Genomic DNA, 22,483 nt, shown 5'->3' on the forward strand with positions numbered 1-22,483 from the left:
TTGAAAAAACCTAGACAACTTGCAAAAAACAGTTTTGTAACACAGTGTAATTGATATGATATTCATCACAATATAAAACTATATTGTGACATTTGTCAATATTGTTTTGTAGCCCAGATCCCTGTTAGAAAAGAAACACCTGAAATCAACGTGTCCCAATACTTTTGTCCATTTGTGTATGAGGTAGGCAGTTATGCTATGAGGATAATGACATACAACATGCGTCGAATGACAATGTCTTCAAATTATAGCCGTGCATTCAGTATTCATGCAAACAGACCTAAAAAGGGCACACGTTTTGACAACTACAATCACAGACGACAAAATACGAACATGTACGTTTTACACTTACAGCAGTCAGGTAACAGGTAAAAGGAGAAAACAAGTAAAATTTCCAGATATAAAGTCAAACTTATGAGGCAGTAAAGAGGGAAGCTGGGAAGGTTAAAGGTATATAAGCAGTAAGGATGGCAGAATGAGGGGAAGTGAAGGACACCATTTTTCGTCATTCCTTTTATACAGTAACTTTTTTGTCCCTGTTGATTAATCTACCAGCATACTTTCTCTAAAATGAGCCACAAATTTATATCACATGGCTTAAGTGATCTTTTTTTAATTACTTCAACAGAGATAATCGTTGATAACAATACTATTTATTTATGTTTTTTACATTTTATTGATGTATTATATTCCTCATGTCCTCGGGCAAATGTAAACGACTTCTGCAGAAGCTACAAAACCATGAAATGAAATGAAATGAAAACCCCAAAATATTCTTCATTTCTATTATAGATGACAGTCAACTGCCTCTTACTCATTTAAATCTCATACTACAGTTATTTTTGTTCATATTCTTTGTTTACTTTGTATTCTTGAAGTCATCTTCAATCCTGTTATCGTACATTTTCTCTTCCCCTTAGAACAGCGATGTCAAACTCGTTTTAGTTCGGGCCACATACAGCTTAATATGGTACAAAGTGGGTCAGACCACTAAAATAATATGAATAATAGGATAAGAACTTATAAATTATGTCAACTCCAAAGTTTTCTCTCTGTTTTTGAGTGAAAAAAGTAAAATTCTGTCATGAAAACGTTTACATCTACGAACCATACTTGAAAATAACATGAACAAATATGAACCTGAAAATTCTTCAGAAAAATAAGTGCAATTGTAACAATATTACACCTTAGCTTATCATTTATACATGTGCATCACAACTTACAGATCACAGCGGATCTGCAAATACACAAAACATTTAGTGACAGAAGGAATATTGGTAAAACTCTACACACTTCTCTTAAGATATTTCAGGCTGTTCATATTTGTTCAGGTTATTCATAGTGTAATTTTACGTTTTTTACACTAAAAAAAAGACAAAACATTGCTTTTTTCATCATTTTTAGATCATTATAATAGTATTTTACTGGTCTGACCCACTATAGATTGAATTGACCTAAAATGATTTTAAAATCCTTGATTGCTAATATCTTCAGTGTAATTTTTGCATTTCATAAATTCATCCCAGGGGCTGGATTGGACCCTTTGGCGGGCTGCTTGTGGCCCCCGGGCTGCATGTTTGACACCTGTGCCTTAAAAAGACTTGAGCCAGTTTTCATATCGTTTTCATATCTGCAATTATTTTAATATCTTAAACTCCACCAGATCACATGCAATTTATTTAAAAGATAAGATTTAGCAGTAGGATTAGGTGAGGTGTATATTTGACCCATGTAGGCTGTGTTTTATACGCACACTAAACAGAAACTAGAAAATGGTCTACTTCAAATCAAGTCTATTTTATGCATTTTCTGCTTTTTTCATAAACTTTTGCTTTGGCTTAGGCTTCAATGAAAATGGTGGATATTAAGAGGCAAAGGTTTCTCAGCATTTCAGGGGCATCAGATATTGTAGTGACTGTGGAAACAGTGTTATCCTGCGTTAATGTTCACCAGTAAACTCTATAGTTTGATGAATGACTGTGGCTGTAGACACTTGTTTTTCAATGATATATATTTTTCTGAAAAAGTAATTTTTCTTCAACACCAGATTTTCACTGAAAAAACAAAGTGTAGATGACAGTATTATAAATCACTTTGGAAAGGTTAAATATAGAGAAAAATTCATTTGGATGTCACCGCACAAAAAGTTTTAGGTCTTTAAGGGTTAATGAAATAATAATGGTGTGGAACATTTGTTTTTTATACTATCTATTAGGGGTGTAAGAAAATATCGGTTCTGCAATATATTGGGCTATTTCATTTCACAATACTGTATCGATATTAAAAAGTACTGTATCGATATTTTTAGGTGTTTATTCAAATGCAGATTTGTGGAGGTTCATTTTTATTTTTGTTTTTCTTTTTTATTTACGTTTTATTTATTATTATTTAACACTCTTTTATTAAATAATGTTAGTTCCTTTGTTGGGATTGAACTAAAATAATGTTCTGATGTTAGTTCTGAAATAATAGAATATGAACATTTGAACAGGATCTTAAACTGTAATGTCTGTAAAACTGAATTTCAGTTCGAACACAGGAACATTTTGTGATATAGCATTAGATCCTGTTGGGATCAAATAAAAATGTGTTTAGTATTTGTGCAGATTTCTGCTGTAATTCAATTCTTCAAGGAAATAATCATCTAAAAAACAAAGAAAGAAACAAAAAATTGCCTTTTAACAGTATCATGATATATCGTGTCATTTTTTAAATTATGTCTTAATTCCATAAATTGTATTAAATATTAAAACACTGATAAACTGACAAAAAAAAAAAAATCCCAAACATTGAGGTCTAACTGTTACTGGATAACAGGAAAGGCTCATCTCATACAAGACTATGTTTGAGTGATTTGAGCCATTGTCACGGGTTAGATCTGAAAAGGTTTCATCCTCTTTAACAGGATGTAAGAAGCAGCTGCTTGGACAAGAATGGACCACTGAGAGAAATACACAGAGGGAAAACAACAACGATGTCCTGTTTTCTCTATTCATGCTGACACTTTTTATGGTCCCAAATGATCGGAGCTGGCAAAACCACTTTCCTGCCCCCTCCGGAGAATCCTGTGAAATGCTGCCAACGTCACGGGGATGTTCGTGCAGTCGGTGATTTGAATAAACACTGATATTAGAGACAACTGATCTGAAGTGAAGTGTCATTTATAGCAAACAGGTTGAAGGACTCAGACAGGCAGTTCCTTTGTGCCACTGATGTGCATGCAACAGGGATGAGGGTGGGGGGCATGGGGGGGGTGCACAGCACATAGGGGGCGGTAGTTGCATGTGGGTGGGCTGTGGTTTTATGGTTACCAGCAGTAACGCCTGCTCCTGTAGAAGCTGCTGCTGGAGAATCTCTAACTGCCTCTGTTCCTCCTCCAGCTGTCTACGAATATACTCCTGAGCAGCATGTAAGCAAAGAGGAGATAGAAGGAGACGGAGAGAAAAATCAGGTAATCTCAACATCCAAGTGTGAGAGACAGGAAACAGAAAAGGAGACGATAAGCTCCTCAGATGGCTGTGAATCACAAGGAGAGAAGACGAGAGTCAGGCGGAGGCGAAGAGTCGTAATATGGTACCAAAACAAGACAAGAATAAAAAGAGTTTCAGGGGATATCTTTCTAAAAACAGTTTAAAAAAGCGTGGGAGGAGAGTTACAGAGCGATAAAGAGAGAGAGGGACAGACACAAAACACATAGACCAGCAGTGAGTTCAGAGAGAGGACAGAGAAAGAAAACAGTACAGCAGAAATTCATGGATTTACCCACAGGAAAAATGAATTAAAAGACCGAAATATTCCAACATATGAAGCAGCCAGAAGTAGAGCTGAAACGACTCATCGAAATCAATCAATTCACGAAATTCAATCACAATTTTTCTGAATGGAAGCTTCGTTTCCCTAATTTCGCTGCTGCTAAACATTGGTTCCGCTGTTGTTGTTTCACATGGATGCTTATTGCAATGCACATGGCACCAGGATCAACACAAACAACACAGAGACGAGGGCCAAAAGGCAGAAAATGTCTATATGTTCACTTTTCTACATTGGAACCATCATTTACTTCTTGAAACTTTTAAGCTTTTATACAAACATTAAAGATATTTGTCTTTATTGTTTTTTAGTTCATTGTTAGCTCCATCTTTAGTTGTTAGTGAGCTGGTTCCAAATGTGTTGAAGACTGCAGTGCACATATTGTTTGTAGATGTAATTTGACTTTGTTGTTGTTTATTTATATAGAGGTATTTTTATATATACTTTTATGCTGTTGTTATTTCCGCATAGATATTTTTTTCTATATCCTTTTACTTTTATACTTTTTGTGCTTGTTTCAGCTGGTTCAGGAATAAAGGACAAGTTATTTGTCATTTTCAAACATGTCTTTTTCATGTTTTTAGCATTTTATTTGCTTATTCAAATAATCGTTTAATCAAACGAAAGAAAATAATCAATAGATTAATCGACTACCAAAATAATATACAGCTGCAGCTCTAACCAGAAGTGTACAGTCTAACATACTGTATATATTGGGTGCAGTATATTTAGCAGGCAGTATTGTAACAACTACAGTTATTAAGAAAAATATGACGTCATTTGACTTGTTTGTTGTAGTTGTTGTTTCTATCTATAGATATTTTTATACATACTTTTATTCAGTTGTTATTGTTGTTGTTCTTTCGATATAGATATTTTGCATTTGTTTACTTTTCTACTCTTTGTGGTTGTTGCAATAGCTGGTTCTGAATTAACCCTTTCATGCATAGTGGTCACTACAGTGGACAGTTACTCTACAGCTTTACTCTTGTATATTCATGGGTTTTGTTGTTTTAGTTTCATATCAACCAACACAGTGGACACTTACGCATCATCTCGTAAACTGCAATTCATACCATTATTGTAACTTTGCTGTTCTTGGTTGGTTCTTGAGTGGAAATCAATTGTTAATATTTATTTTTTGCATATTATCTCCATGAGGTGAGTAATAACTAGTATTAGAATATGTTAAAATGTGAGAAAACATCAGATTAGCTGCATTAAACATGGTTTCATTTCACTGTTTTCATATCACTTTATGATATTGGGTTTTAAATACATGTTTCTTTGCTTCAAGAATAAAATTCATGGTGTAGCTGAGTGGACATTTTTGTAACTCCATGAAAAACAGGTTGATTTAAAAAAGATTCGATCACATTGTTTTTTTTGTTTTTTTTTCATGCCTAAAGAGGAATAAAAACACTCATAAAAAAAAAAATCTTGATTAAGGTTCTCATAATTCATGCATGAAAGGGTTAAGGACAATGAAAGACATGTATGAAAACATCACAACTTGTCATCTTCAGAGTTTTCTCAACAACTACACTTAAAGGTGTTGGAGACTTTCGTGACCAATTTTTCATCAAACCTGTCAAACCTCACTCATATCCTCAGTATCATGAATCTCTAAGTCTTTCTGTCATTACTCACCTGACTCTCTTGCATTACGGTGAACAATTTCGAAGTGCCATCCACCAGAAACAAACCGTGTGTTTACAAACCGACCCAGGAGGTAACTCGGGCATCTTTGGAATTTTGTCGCAACATGCATTGTGGGAAACGGAGGTTCGCGCAGCCACCTGACAGCGGCAGCAGCAGCTGTAATGGAATTTTCTGATTCCATTCTTTGTTTCCATATCCATTTCTGACGACCCTTCCCCACTACATGCTAACTTTCCCGAATACCCCTCACTGCATGCTAATTCTCCCATATCCTTACCCAAATCCCCATACTGTGTGTGTACATTTTCTTGCAAGGTAACAAAAGGTGACTGTTAAAGCCGTGAGTTCGTCATTCAATCAAAAGGCCCTTTGAGGAGACTGGAGGTGTCACTTGCTATTTCATTATTCACCAGCAGCAGAGAAAAACTTCCATAACACAGCACGACCATATGGTATTATATGGATGAAACGAACACATGGAAACGCGGAAACGGCTGGAGGAATATGCATAGAAGGAAGGGAGTTCCTGCCGTTTCCGATCGTGTCTGTTCCAGCTGCCGCTGTCAGGTGGCTGCGCGAGCCTTCACTTCCCACAATGCACGTTGCGACAAAATTCCGAAGATGCCTGAGTGACCGCCTGGCTCTGAATGTAAACATATGGTTTGTTTATGGTGGATGGCACTTCGAAACTGTTACCGTAATGCAAGAGATTCAGGTGAGTAATGACAGACAGGCTTACAGATTCATGATACTGAGGATAAGACTCAGGTTTGACAGATTTGATGAAAAATTGGTCACGAAAGTCTCCAACACCTTTAAGAAAAATACTATGACTTCAAAAGTGAGCCAGAAATACAACAATATACTCCAGCTTTAGAAAAACTAAATGACTAACTATGTAAAAATGTTATAAATACAGGTTCTGATAACACCTGAGATGATGTTTGAGATCAAAAATGAGCCGACAGGAGAGAGAGGTGGTTCTACAGAAAGGCAGGTGTTGTAGTCTTTAACTCTTTCAATGCCATGGGCCGATTAAATCGGCTTTACGAATACAACCTTTAAAGTGCCACGGGCCGATCAGATCGGCTTTGGAGAACACGCCATATTTGTGTACAAACAAACCATCCACCCCCATTTCTTTCTCACATTTCGATGACGTTCTTTCAAATCTTCTTGCAAATTACGATCAATAATGAATCGGCTGCGTCCAGTGCGTTTTGAATCTAAGTAGCAATCAGTCGGATGTTACCGAGCGGTTTTTGACCAAGGAAGAGCTCGCGTTTCGTTTTCTGCTTGGGAAATTTTATGAATGAATTTATGAATGAAATCATATGCAAATTAGATGGCCATTTTGTAGTAATATCGTAAACACAGCGATCTGTCAAAACAGTCCCATCTGCTAGAAAATGAGTTCTGATGACGATTCAGACTTCGATTATAAAAACGACGCGAAATACTGAAAAACGGCCAAATTCTGTGGCACTTTTAAGGCTTATTAGCCCCTTAACTGTCTGGCACCGAAAGAGTTAAAGGGATCAGAGGTGAAGTGACAGTATCACCTGTGTGACTCATCATGTTGAACACCGTCTGTCTACACATACATGTCAAAAACACCGTGTGTATGAACCTGTTCTCTCTCGGCGTGCCTCCTCTCCTCCTCTCTACGGAGCTGCTCCATTTCCTCGTAACGTCTCCTCTGTTCCCTCTCGTGCTGTTTCCTCAGCTCACGCTCTCGTTGTTGCTGCTATTAGAACAACAGAAGAAGAACAGAGCATCATCAGATTCACCACTGAGTTGTGTTTATGTAAGTACACACTGCATAACCACACACATGCTCAAAGTTTCATGTCAGTTGTATTTTGGATGAAGGGAATTGGGTGTTTGTTGATATTTCATGTTGTCTAACATCTGGAGACCATGTTGAAAATATGTTATCTTATGGATTTGTTAGGTTCAATGATCCATAAATAAACTCATTCACTCAACTCAGTTAACCTGTTAAACCCTGACCATATTTTCAGGGGAAAAACACCTAAAAAGACATACCCAAAGTAAATGAATTACTTCACAATAATAAGGTTCATATGGATGTTCTTGGTGTCTATGGACATTTAGAGGCCTCACAGAATCTATTCCCATTGACTAAAATATTGTATCTATTACTATGCCTGAGTAAACTGTAACAAACTAAAAGAGAAATTGGAATTTTTTATCCTCGCCTGGTTTTTTTCGGCTGGATTGACGATGATAAGCATAAATTAATTGTTCGTGTTGGACAATTTTAATAGCGTATATTTCACCCCACAAAGACTAAAAATCATGTTTGAACATTTACAAAAACACTTTTGATGTACTTTTATTAACATTAGGGTCTAAACTTTGAGCAAAAGTTGAAAAAAACATTCATTGTTCTGATTTATTATATTTTTATAGTAGATGAATATTAATATAATTTTTCGGCCCGCGGGCAGGCTGATAGGGCTAAAGGGGTTCATGTGTAACAGAGAAAACACCACATGCACATTCCAAATATCTAGTCTTCTTTATTTTTTACTTTACTGTTTTGAAAGAACACAGTTCTATAGTGATGGAGGTGATAATGTTTATTATATAGTTACATGGATGGTAGAGATTTCTATTATTTGTACTAACACAGTGTTTTTCAACCTTGGGGTCGGGACCCCATGTGGGGTCGCCTGGAATTCAAATGGGGTTGCCTGAAATTTCTAGTAATTGACAAAAAATTAAGAAAAACTTACTAATAAAAAAACATATGGTGAGTTGAGAGAGACAATCCCAATACATAAAAGACATGACAAACTGTGAAGGTGAAACTGCAGCACTGTGGTTCTGTTTATCTGTCAAATGATCATTGTGGTCAGTTTCAGATGCTGCAGCTCTTTCATAATTCATAGTTTGAGTTCTTGTTTGTTCAGTATTAATTGTCAGCCTTGTAAATCACAGCTGGACTGACTGTACATATCCTGACCAAGGAAAGTAAAATCCTCACTTTGTGCAGTAATCTACACCTGGATGTACTGCCTCCATCCATAATAATATACATTATATAGACTAAAAGTCATCTAAAATTAACATTTATTTGCAACATAGTATAGCAAACTATACATGATCAAAAATAAATTAATTTTAGCAAAAAATAAAAATCTGCGTTCTGGGGTCGCCAGAAATTTGTGACATTAAAATTGGGTCACGAGCCTATAAAGGTTGGGAACCACTGTACTACCAGCTGCAGCTGTAGTATATCCACTGATAGTACTTGTATTTGAAGTAGTAATACAGGTTTATTCAAAAAGAATGAACCATTTCATGATGCATTGCTTCAGTTCTCAAGCATCATCATGAAATGAGTCAGTGACCATTTGAAAGAGGAGTTTTCTAACTTTTGAATGGCTGCCTCGACCTTAAACACTGAATAACAACAACAATCAACTCAGTGGATTGTGATATGCTGATATGTGTCTGGGAGGGATTCCCTTATCGCATTAATGTTGTCCGTGCTGCAGGTGGTGGACACATTGAACACTTGTAAGGCAGGAAATAAAAGCTGATTGTGAGTAGAACACTTGTGACATGGCTGGAGTTTTCTATTGCTTTTCCTTATTAAAATATTGTGTAATGAAATCAGTTCATTCTTTTTGAATAACCCTGTACTAACAGTTATGGATATGTGTACCAGTTATTGGTAGTTTTACTAGTGCTCCATATTTATACTAGTTTTTAACAGTTCTACTACAGTCCCAAATATTTTAATGTGCGCTGCTTTTATTTTTATTTTTATTATATTGTATTTCTCTCAAATTTCATCTTATTTCTTGCACTTCAAAAATTCTATGCATAATCAAATATTTTAATGTGCGCTGTTTTTATATTTATTTTAATTTTATTGTATTTCTCTCAAATTTCATTTTATTTCTTGATGTATAATCAAATCTTAATGTATTTTAATATTGTATTTTTTCAATCAATGTGAAGCCCTTTGGGCTACAATTTCTGTATGAAAGGTGCTATACAAATAAAGTTTATTATTATTATTATTATTATTATTATTATCATTATTATTATTATTACTTCAGTTTGTTGTGCATCCATGTGTCTCCCCCCTATCTCTCTCTCTCTCTCTCTCTCTCTCTCTCTCTCTCTCTCTCCCTTTAATTAGGGGGGGGCTTATTTCAGGAAAATTTTCAGATTCAACTTTAGCCCAGATTTTCTAATGCTCCCATGTCTTGGGAATACAAAAATGTGAAAAAATTTCAAATCAAGCCCATCTACCCCCCTACCCCGCCACATTAATAGCAGCAAATTCAAACGGAATGTACATGCTGCAATATTTAGTCTCTAATGTGGCTTTGAAAGGGCCAAAGGCCTTGGGGGATCCCACCAGGAAACCAGAGGGAACAGAACTGAGGACATATTTGATAAAATGTCAGAATGGTATGAATTTTTGAAAAAACTAGGCATTTTGGTGACCTTTAACCTACAACATGACCTTGACATTAGACTTTTCATAGTACAAAGAACTCTTACGATACAATATGGCACTGACAAGATCATTAAATGGCCCATCATGAACATATTTATACACTGCCCTGGACAAAAGATTGGGGAAGTTGTGAAAGTTGCGATTTTCAGAGTTAAAAAAGTAATTTTCTGGGGTGGGGGGTTTGGACGAAAATTTCAAAAAAAATTACACAGGAGTGCTTAGAACATCTTGTTGCATCAGAAAATCAGGGCTAACGTGGTGTTTGATATTAACCCCCCACACCCACACACACACACACACACACACACACACACACACTTTAATCGTCTCTCTTTAACCTCAACCTGTTAAAGTTAGTTTTTCCTTCCACTGTCACCAAGTGTTTGCTCCTGGAGGATTCTGTTGTGTTTCTGTGAATTGGTTTAAGAGTCTGGTTTAGACCAGCTCTAAATGTAAAGTGTCATCAGATAACTTTTGTTATGATGTGATGCTATTGATTGATTGATTGATTGACTGATTGATTGACTTGCCGTGTCATAGCGTTATTGTCATGTTAACAGATGTGTATCCATGATCATCTATAATTATTTATTATTTGATTTCAGTTTATTCATTTAGATATTTTACAGTAGATGTTCGGTTCAACAGTTATCCATTTAACAGCTCATGTCTGACTGCAGAATGTTTTTGTTTTTTGCTGTTTAAATCTATCATTATTATTACATCTGGAACGTGCTCATATGTTTTAGCTGAGTGAACCTTGATTTTACATAATCATAATATGTGGAATTGTATGTAAATGTATATAAATTGTATCATAAGAGTAAAAAGGATATAAAATAATAACATATGCATGGACTTAGGAGTGCACTGTATCAGAGTAGTGCATTTTCAGTGTATGTCACAAACACACAGTTGGCCTGGAGTGGGGGGGGGTCATGTTAGTTGAGTGGAGTTACGGTGCTTAGCTGTGCGTTGGGAGGCAAACCCTGGTGGGAACCCAGACAGAGCACACAGATTATGGGCTGAGGATTTCCTTCAGTAAGCCTGCTCTCTGGAACTAAGAGAGGGTCGCTGGGGAAAGGCGGTGTGTGTGAGTGTGCATATATGTGTCTGCCTGGCTTTATTCTGTCCTCAGTCCAAACTAAACGGTAAATGGAGCGCTTTGTACCATCTGACAGCCAGAACTGAAAAAAATTCAATTAGGTTTGCGAATACAACTTAAAGAAAATTCAAGAACATGGAGGTTTTAGTGTTTGGTGTGCACCGGGCCGTTATAGTTAAACAAAGAGCACAAATAGCAGCAAAAAATGTAAATTTGCAAACTAACATAACAAAAGAGGACTAAAAACTTCATAAAAACTATAATGAATAAACCAAAACTGAAGAACATAGCAGGTAAAATTTGCTTCATTTTGATTTTCCCACAATGATAACACTGGTCAACAACACATTTATTGTTTAAGTTTTTTGAGCTGATTTAGGATCATTTTGGTGTGCTGAATCCAAAAATCACATTCATTTTGCTCAATCAGGTCAACTTTCTGAACTATGCTACATATTGGCTTTTTAACATTTTTGCTTACATTTATGGGCATTTTCACATCATATGATACAAAATTCTTTCATATTTCTTGCAATAAACGAGTTCTGAAGATTTTACTTTTGCCAATTTATGATTAATGTTTTTTTTTAATATTACAGGTGAATGAAATGGCTTCGACTAGAAGATCTTGCAAAAATAAGCCTGACGTATTCTGCTACATCTGCGGTGAATACACCATTGTACCTAACAGGAATCAAGTCACAAGTTTCATAAAGTGTGCTTACCAATCTTATTTTGGTATTAATTATTATATTTTGTGAGAAGATCAAATTTTTCAAAATCAAATCAGCAAAAAATTCTGACCTGATTGAGAAAAACAGATGTCATTTTTGGATTTAGTGGTGCAAAATGGTCCTAATTCAGTTGAAAAAACCTAGACAACTTGCAAAAAACATTTTTTTGTAACCCAGTGTAATTGTAATCATCTGTAACAAGAAAAGCACTCAGAGAGTGCAGACCTCTTCCAAGAGAGATCTGCCCCCCCCGCCCCCGATCACCACCAAAATTGAATCATTTCTTCCTTGTGCCAGTATCAACATTTCCTGAAAATTTCATGAAAATCCACCCATAACTTTTTGAGTTATCCGCACGCGCGCACGCAAAGCAAAGCGATCACAATTCCTCCTGGCAGAGGTAATAAAGTGGTTTTGCACAAGATGGAACCTTTAATAAACAGGGGTTTGTATCATATTTGATATCGTGCATTTTTTTTCATCCTGCCATTTTCAGCTACTGAAAATAAATCTGTGGTGTCTGTCTTTTTTCTTGACTGATTTTGTATTTGTATTCATAAGTGTTTTTATAATTGCTTTCTGTATTTAAACTTCTGGGCACCTTACAGAGCATCAAAACAAAATTTCATTGCACTGTACAATTGTACTTTTTCAATAACAGTAAAGCTTATTCCCTCCTTATCCCTAAAGGCTTTCCTCAAAGTAAGTGATAAACTCAGATTAACAATAAAACTACATTAAAACTCAATTAAAATGAGTTGATTCCTCAAAACGTAATAATAAAACTACATCTCCACTCATAAAAAGTTCATTAAACTGGAATAAAAACAGAAAGACTGAATAAAAAAAGTCTAAAAACAAAACTTTAAAATGAGAACTGATAATTAACCATACATTTTTCGTGTTATTGTATGTGGTTCAATCTCTGCTCCAAACATTATAGTACACAGGTGTCAAACATGCGGCCCAGGGGCCAAAACCGGCCCACCAAAGGGTCTGATCCGGCCCATAGGATGAATTTGTGAAATGCAAAAATTACAGTCAAGATATTAACAGTCAATTGTTCTACCTTAGGGGCCATATAAATCCCTACTTTAGTTCCAAGTGGGTCAGATCAGTAAAATACTAACATAAAAACCTACAAATAATGACAATTCGTAATTTTTCCTCTGTTTTAGAGTAAAAAATTTAAATTACATGAAAATGTGTAAATTTACAAACTAGCCTTTCACAAAAAATATGAAAAACTAGAAATATGTTAAGAGATGTAAGTGCAATTTTACTAATATTCTGCAAGTTACTAAAAAATATTTTGTAAATTTGCAGATCGATCATGATCTTTAAGTTGTAATGCACATTTACAAATGATAAGCAGAGGCAGAATATAGCTAAAATTGCACTTATTTTTCTTGATAAATTTCTTTTTTTTTTTTACGGTTGTTCATGTTATTCACATTTTTAAAAGGACAGTTTATAGATGTAAATGTTTCCATAATGTAATTTTACTGTTTTCACTATAAAACACATTGAAATGTTTGGAGTTGGCATTATTTATGTATTATTATGTTATTAATTCACTGGTCCGGCCCACTTCAGATCAGATCGGGAGGATATGGCCCCTGAACTAAAATGAGTTTGACACCCCTGTTATAGTATAGGAATAAACTCCTCGGGGTCAGAGGTCATGTCATGGTCCTTACCTCCTCCAGTCTCCTCCTCTGCTCCTTCTGCTCCTCGATGCGTTTCTGTCTTTCCGCCAACAGTAACCGTTTGTGCTCCTCGTTCTGCTGCTGCTCCAGCTGCTGCCGCCGCTGCGCCTCCGAACGCTCCTTATTGGCCAGCTGCAATCGCAGGAAGTCCCGCCTCAGGGTCGACTCCCCGGGGATGTTGATGATGGAGCTGGACACCAAGAACAAAACAATGATTTGGAGTCAGTGAAAGAAAGAAAAGACAAGTGAAATGTCCAAAAAAATGAATAAATACAAATACTTGATTACTGAACTTAAAGTTAAGAGTTCTCAGGTATCTGGACTTTGGTTGAGTGTTTATTTACTCTATATACTTTAACACAAATATCTGGAATTTATATTCTGTATATTTTTAAAGCAGGTTCCTAGATAATTATTTATTATTTTTATTTTGCATTATTGAACATCTTAATTAAGACTGAATTCAACATAAATAGACTGGGCAATAGTAATCCATTGGTGTATTCGTTGGTGTAAATCAAAAAACAGAACAAGGTGTAAATGGTGAAAACTGCATAAAAGATGAAAACAACTTACAAGATGTAGCACAATGAAAACAATGTAAAAGATGTAATGAGATAAAAATGATGTAAAAGATGTAAAGCAATGAAAACAATGTAAAAGATGTAAAAAGGTAAAATTTAGGTAAAAGATGTAACGCAATAAAAAGGACGTAAAACACCCAAGTTGTAACAATAAAAACAGTTACTGAAAACATGTAATAAAATGGAAATTTTAAAAAAAAATTATATAAAAATGTGACCATGAAAACAACGTAACAAGGTGGAAAAGGAACAGAATGTGTAAAAAGACAAAAAATGTGAAAGTAACAAGATGTAACAAATTAAAAAAAAAAAAAACTTAAAAAAAAGATTAAAACTACACAAAAATATAGCAGCAAAAACAGTGTAAAAACCGGTAAGTTTTTAAATAGCCTGTAGGCAAGCTTGTTGGGAACAATGCACCGGTAACTTGGATGACTCATTTGCTGTATTTATTGTGTTTATTGTATTATGTGAGATTAATTGTTTTGGTGATATGTGAGATATACTACCAGTCAAAAGTTTGGACTCTGCTGGTTTTTCTGTATTTTCATGACTATTTATATTGTAGATTCTCACTGAAGGCATCAAAAGTATGAATAAACACATACGGCATTATGTCGTTAAAAAATTGTGACATAACTCGAAGCATGTTATATTTTTTAGATTCTTCAAAATAGACACATTTTACTTTTCTTACTGCTTTGCACATTCTTGGCATTCTCTCAGTGAGTTTCATGAGGTAGTCACCTGACATGGTTTCCAACAGTCTTGTAGGAGTTCCCAGTGACGCTGAGCACTGGTTCTAATAGTTTTGGATTTTTCATTATAGTTTAGTTTTGACTTTTTTTTCTCTAATTCAGTTAGTTTCAATTAGTTTTTAGAGCAGGTTTGCTAGTTGTAATTAGTTTCTGTTATTTTCTAAATCCTTAGTTTTAGTTTAGTTTTAGTTTCTTTATATCTTTTTCTCATCTTCTCCGTCGTATTCAAATAAATCCCAGACAGGACTCTGCTGCTTTCTCCCAACTTTAGTCTCCATGTTTCCAGGTAGAGTGGGGACCAGAAGACGACTGGAAACCACAAGTGAACTCAAGTGACAGACCGTTAAATATCATATGGTGCCACCAGATAAAATTGGTTGAGGGAAATAAATCGATTTCATATCAGTCTGACAAAGACGAAAACGAAGGAAGTTTAATCCAGAATTTTTATACTTTTTAGTTAGTTTTGTAAACACACAATGCAGTTTCAGTTAGTTATCATTTTTTCTTTTAATTATAGTTTTTATTTATTTCAGTTAACGAAAATGTTTTTACAATTCTAGTTTTCGTCATTTCGTTAGTTTTCATTAACGATAATAACCTTGGGATGGTCTAATAATTTTTTCCATGACTGTATGTGTCATTTAAATGAGAAAGTGAGTCCACACTTTTGACTGGTAGTGCATGTACACTTCTGTTGCAAATCAAATTGCCCTTCAGGGATATTAAAGATTTTTCAGTTCAATTCAATTCACTTTTAATCCCCCTCGGCCAAATATCTTGTAAGATTCTGTCGAAAGTTACTGCCCTATAATTTAGATTAGATTGTCTTCGAGTAAAACTTACTACATACATATTTATATTTGAAAGTACTTAGATATTATGACTGCACAAGGCCATTTGACCTTGAAAAAGTAGATCAAGGTCACCTATTTTCAAGAGGCTTCTGCTCCGTGCCAAGATGCATCCACAGTATAAATTTGGTACAGCTATCGCAATGCATTCTTCAAATAATGTGATTATGTCCTTGAATGGACAGACAGACAGACAGACGGACGACAAAACAATTACAGCACCCCTTCAGCCAGAAGTTGTCCAACGGGTAAAAATGAAAACATTTAAGATGTAACGAGGTGAGGTAAAAGTGACATTAAAAACATAAAGATAAGACAACACAAGGAAATAGAACCGACAGGATCTGAAGAAAAGACGTCATCATGTTTTAAATCCACTTCCAGATTTTTCTTTTTTTTTTTTATGTTTGTTCTGTTTATTTATTTCGAGTTGATGGTTTAATAGATTTCACACATTAACACCATGCGCGGTTCAGAGACGTCCTTCAAGTTTTTACTCTTAGACGCTGAGACGGAGACTTCACAATTGACTATCAGCACTTGACTGGCTCAGTGCTTTGCTTTTCTACACAAGTATCATTACTTATAAAGAAAAACACAACAAAAGTAAAGAGTGTGTGCGCTGTTTACATCAGTTAGTTGTAAAATCACTGACCTTGGTTCACCCATGTCTCTTTCTTCATCCTCCTCCTCACTGCCGCTGTACTCATACTCTGTCTCATCTGATGGAAAAAGATTCAACATTCAAAGCGTTTTATTATTATGTGTACAGTAAAGAAACAGGTTTCCCTGTACAATGAAAATCTTACTGTGTTGTCCAAGAGAATTTCAGATACATAAAAATAGAAATAGAATCATTTAACTAAGAAATTAAAACAAATAAAACAAAGTGGCGTTTAAGAATAGCATGTAAAAGAGAACGAGCATAAAATATAAAATATAAACTACTATTCCAGGGTAGCTTGCTCTTCATCCAAATAAAAATTCCAGACTTTTTCAAAACTGCTGTTTTTCCCCCAGACCTTGACTTTATGTACTTTTATATTTGCATGCCTACTTTTTTGGTTCAGATTGTATCTGTTGTGTGTAGTAGAAAAGTTCATTTTAATAAATGTATGAATGAATGAATAAATGAATGAATGCAAAGTAAATTATGTTCTATGGACAGAAAAGTCTTCAAAACATGAAAATCTCAGAAGTGCATGGATATGCTTTCCTCAATTATTTCTTATTCTTAAGATTATTTGCCTTTGAGCTTACCCTAAATTCACCTGTACTTTCTTAAGACTATAATACAAAAGCAACATTTCAAAATTCAATACTTTTTAAGACTTTCAAGACCTGCCCAAGCAGCCTGTAACACGAAGAGAAAATATATATTTACATAAACGCACAATGTGTAAATAAATATGCAAAACTGTCTATGAAAAATGAAAAATGAATACTATGATATATGTGCTATTATTGAGTATAAGGCGCATAAACACTATCACAGTTGAAAATGTAAACACTGTAAACAGTCAAAAAGACAGGGAACGGAAGGAGGAAGAAAGAAAAGAGAAAGAGAAATAAGAGAGAAATGAAGTAAAATGACACAGAATAAAACAAGTGTCTGGAGTGATAACCCGCCAAGAGCAAAAGAAACCATTCGACTTTACTTTTTGTGTTTTTCACTTGAGGTACCTTTGTTCATTACTAAACCGTTCACGGTTTTGGCATTCCCACATCATCACTCCTCTAAGGCACTTCCTTTTAGCCGCCTTGAATAGGAGTATAAATTGTAATTTTACTGTGTGAAGTGAGGTGAAGAAAATTAGCTCGGAGCTCTTTCAGTCATTGGAAGCTTAAAGCGCTGCAGCGTCGGAGAGGCCCAACTTTTCTTCTGACTCATCCACACACACACATGCATGCATACACACACATACACATACACACACACACTTGTCGTCTGAGTTTGACAAAGTGACAGCTGGTGAGAGCGACAGTCTCGACAATGACAAGACATTTCTGTACTCTCCGACATCTGCCCTGCAGTGTGTTGTTCCTTGAAGTGGCTAATGTGGTTCTTACCGGCGCAGTTTGGGGTGTTAGCACCAGTCGATCAGTCAGATGTGTGTGTTACGGTGAAGGGGAAATGGAACAGTGCACTTTTATTTCTGCCCCAGTGAAAACAGGAATGTCATGGCATATTGTGTTTGATCCGGTAGATGCAGCTGTATGTCTTCATGCTTGTTGCCTGCATTGTTTTGCAGAGTGTGTATCTGTGTAGGCGTGGTGGTTAGCACTGTCGATAAACTACCTCAATGCATTATGTAGTAAATTTTTTCACATTATGTAGTAAGTTATTACAATTTGAGAAATTTATTACAAAATGCACTTGACACATTTTTATTTTCAGGAAAATGTAATGTGCTTAATTAATCTTTAAACTGTGTGGTTAAAGTTCTGATTACATTACCTGTAGCTCCTGTGACTAATTTCTTCTAAATTGCTCTGAAATTATATTAATTTGGATTGTTATTACATCATGAACCATGTTATTACATTTTTTTTTAAAAAAAAGTGTCAAGTGCATTTTGTAATAAATTTCTCAAATTGTAATAACTTACTACATAATGTGAAAAAAACTTCTATATAATGCGTTGACGTAGTTCATTACAAAATGCGTCAGTTTATTACATGATGCGGCTTTATTACAAGATGACGTGACATTCTTATTACATTTTGAACTTTTATTACATAATGGGAATTTATTACATAATGCGGCTCAACATACCCTCTGGGGCAGTCCAGATAATTTGAGCAGGACTCCATTTTACACAGTATTTGGAGTAAGGTAGAGAAACACCGGGTCATGTGATTTGCAAGAACACACAGTTTAAGTCAGGGCAAAGCGAAAATAGTTGCTCGGTGTATAAAGCTTTTCTGACGCAGTAGTTCATTAACTGAAATTAACTGTGGTTTTTGTGATTTACTGTTTGCTGCGTGTTAACGCTAAAATTACCCTTAGGTGTGAATGTGAGAGTGATTGGTTGTTTGTCTCTATATGCCTGAGATGAACTGGTGAAGGCAGGGTTCACCCGCTCCATAGGTAACTGGGATAGGCTCCAGCACCTTTCTCAAGTATAAAGCGGTTCAGATGATGATTATATCTGTGTATAACATACACGCAATACCTTAAGTATTTTTATGAAACTGGAGAAAAAGACTTTCAAAAAGTGAGTCATCAAGCATGTTTTTCGTTTAAAAACATTATCGATTTTTAAGGACTTTCAGCACTCCTCCCTATGATTAATACATTTCTTTCAATTAGTTCATGTTGTAAAGACTTAAGAAATAAAAAAAAAAAAAACTATTATAGCACTTTAGAAAACAAGGACAACAGTTAAATGCTACTTGCCAAATGTTGATCCCACATAACACTTACTTTGTCTTCTGATAAAAAGTCTGACAAACTTCCTTTACATCTAATCTAAATTCAGATAGGAAGAAGTGGGAGAAGTACTAGTTCCTGTCTGTGCGACAAAAATGACAGATAACCACTGGATTCTGGGAAATTAGGAGATTTTTCCCACCTGTTTTTAAATTAACACATTATTCTTGTAATATTATGGCTTTATCGTCGGAATAGGACAACTTTATTCTCATAAACGAATTACATTTTTATGAGTTTTTTTTTATATAACTATGACTATTCTCATAACATTGTGACTCTTTTTGTATTCGACTTTATTCTCATAAAATTACGGGTTTTATATCGATATTTTATGACTTTATACTCGTAGTGACAAGTGTTTTTACTTTCTCATGTAGTCCTAATACTCCGTCGTAGCTTTATTCTTCAGTTTCCCCGTATTTGAAAAACTAGGTTGGCCTCAGTTTCAGTTAGTTTACTAATCATGTAGGAGCACAAGGTTCAGAATCACAAAATGAAGACAAAAACCATGAAAGATCTGATCATGAAACCAAGAGCTTTACTAAGAAGTAATGTTAGCCAAAACTATACGTCATTTCAGGTCTGATTCAACCCAAAAATTCAGCATAAATGAATGTTAGCTGACACCAAACAGGATCCACAGATCTAGGTTTGGTTTCCTGGATTTGTGGATCCATCTCCTTCTCTTTTCTTTGTCTTTCGGTGTCTGTAAAACGTTAGCTCTGACTGCTTTTCAAACCTGTTCGTACAATCAATCTCACAACAGCTCTTCCCCATTTTTTTATTCAATATTGTTCTTCAGTTTAGACAGTATTGAAGCCAACGCTGCTACTCTACTCCCTCTTTCTGCCACTCAGTGGGCGGAACCGCGGTGACTTCTGCTAGCGGTGACATCACGTGCATACCCTCTATATTATTACTGGAATAAATGTATGATTGGAAGACTCTGCTGTTATCGTCAGCCATTAAACACATATTCATCTACATCATTACTAGATGCAGATGTTGCTGTATTTGTGTTGTGTGCAGATGTGCTGTACTGTGTCCATGCCGGTTTTGTGTCTCTAACCTCTCTCTCCTCTCTTCTTCTTGGTGCGATCGATGTGGTCTTTGAGCTGGATGCGGATTTGCCTCTCGTTGGGCAGGTCTCTGATGAACGGGTGTTTGAGGAGCTGCTCTGTGCTGGGTCTCTGGCTGTGGCTCTTCACCAGACAGCTCTCTATAAACGACTGGAATTTCTTTGACCTGAGCACAAACACTAGGGTTAGTACCATTAACAGACATAAAGACCAAATTCAGAGAAGTGACAAGGGAATTTTGTTCAATAAAACATGACAGAGTTCAAGGTTAAATTTTTGCTGTTTAGCCTCAGGTGCTAATTCACCAAATGCTTCTGTGTTCTGAGCAATATTAACAGTTCATGTCGTACAAGAACAATATGCACAAAACACAACCTTTAACTAACAATAGGATTTGCAGCAAGTCTCAGTTTCAGCTGTGAAGAGAAGACTTCCAGTTGTAGGTTTGATCAGTCCATAACACCTTCTTCCAGTCTCAGCAATGGCTTTCTTGCTGCAACTCGACCCATCAAACCTGCAACTGGAAGTCTTCTGTTCACAGTTGAAACTCAGACTTGATTACTACAACCACTATTTAGGGCTGAACGATATGGACAAAATTTCATATCTCAATATTCATGCCAGATATCTCGATATCAATACGATACAATATGACTACAGGTTCGGTGAAAACCAAGCATTTTTCAGAAAAATACAAACGTCATAATATAAAAGAATGTGGAAAGTGCAGTTTTATTTATAAGAACTCACTGCCACTCATCAACATTAACATAAAGTACGAATAAATAAATTACATATCAAACATTTTACTGCAGCTCTGCTTTACCAATAAATAAAAAATATATGCAGCAGCTGGTGGAAGGTGAAACATTGAAAGTGCATTCAAGTGCAACATGTTATATTCTTCTAAAGACAACTTAACTGGAGAAAATGCATTTGCTACTCACAGAACAGAGGAAGTTACAGCACAACTTCTACAGATTCTTTGCCAGAACACTAGCTTGTTAACCATGTCTGGCTTCAGACAGGACCTCTCACAACTCACAATGTTGCCTGATGCACTAAAGATTCTCTCTGAGGCAGAGCTGGTGGCCTGCACACACAGGTATTTTCTTGCCGTGTTGCTAAGCCGGGGAAAGTTGACTTCGAGAGCTCTCCACCACAGAAGAGGGTCCTCCTCATTGTCAGTTGTGGAGGACTACATGTAGGCGCTCAGCTCAGCTTCCATGGCAGCAGTGGGATCGATATATTGATATATCGCTGCTTTTTCGATATTAATATCTTGAATGTTCATATCTAGATATAGATACGATAATGATATATCTTTCAGCCCTACCACTATTTTCACTGTGCTTTCAGCTGTTGCCCAGTTAGTCCCCTCTCACTCCAGCTGTTGACTGTCATAAACTTGTCTTCTGATTCTGTAGTGTCTTTGGCTCTGCCAGACCTCTTCCTGTCAGCATTTCCCCCAGTTTCTGAGTGCCTTTGGATGGTGAAGGAAACTGGACTTATTGACACCTGGACTTTCTTGGACACTTCTCTGTAGGACAGACCTACATTTTTCAGTCTTCTGATGCTCTGTCTCTCTTCTATCGTTAATTGCCTTTTCCTCTTTTCCATTTTTATAGTAACACACTACTTTCTGCAGTCCAATACTGTTCAAATAATGCTCATAATGGTATGGTACCAAAGTGTGTTCCAACACTACTTTTATGCAGACAGAGGGGGTTGGAAGGAATTCACAAATGTTGGGACACCTGGAGGAATTGGTAGCACCAACTTTCCAGGCTTGATCAACCTCCATTGCTGTATTGTTTTTATTTGGTAGTGGTTTATTGATCTTATTATCTATTTTATTTATTTATTTTGTTGTCTTTAATTGTATGGCTTTTTAATCTATCTTGTATTTTATTCTTTTTTGGGGGTTTTATTTATTCTTCTGTATAGCTTTTTCCACTTTTTCCTTTTTGTACAGTTTCTATGTCTTTAAATCTATTCTGTATTTTATTCTTCTATTTTGGTTTTAATTATTCTTCTGTACAGCACTTTGGTCCACTGCAGTTGTTTTAAAGTGCTTTATAAATAAAGTTGGATTGGATAAACAAGTCAATTCCACAATATAATGACAGAAAAACTACTTCTGCACCCTGAATCTTCACAACAATACAACGTACACAACACACCAGACACAAGTATATATACAGAGCATTTTTAACCTCATGTGATAATATTCTTTGTTGTAAGAACT

General features: G+C 35.7%; 1 protein-coding gene across 20 annotated transcripts in view; it reads right to left on the bottom strand.

The window, feature by feature from the left end:
* tnika (TRAF2 and NCK interacting kinase a) overlaps positions 1-22,483 on the bottom strand; it is a 173,396-nt gene that overhangs the window by 43,625 nt on the left and 107,288 nt on the right. For 13 of the 20 annotated variants that reach the window (XM_030126400.1, XM_030126406.1, XM_030126405.1 and 10 more), the window contains exons 10-14: positions 20,226-20,401; positions 16,376-16,442; positions 13,516-13,714; positions 7,103-7,219; positions 3,312-3,398 (exon numbers count right to left, since the gene is read on the bottom strand). In XM_030126400.1, the coding sequence (XP_029982260.1) occupies positions 3,312-3,398; positions 7,103-7,219; positions 13,516-13,714; positions 16,376-16,442; positions 20,226-20,401 (646 nt within the window). The remainder of the gene's footprint in view (positions 1-3,311; positions 3,399-7,102; positions 7,220-13,515; positions 13,715-16,375; positions 16,443-20,225; positions 20,402-22,483) is intronic. The other 7 variants (XM_030126409.1, XM_030126407.1, XM_030126401.1 and 4 more) reach the window with 1 other exon arrangement.

Source organism: Sphaeramia orbicularis, chromosome 22 (assembly GCF_902148855.1).
Source record: "Sphaeramia orbicularis chromosome 22, fSphaOr1.1, whole genome shotgun sequence".
Taxonomy (NCBI): Eukaryota; Metazoa; Chordata; class Actinopteri; order Kurtiformes; family Apogonidae; genus Sphaeramia; species Sphaeramia orbicularis.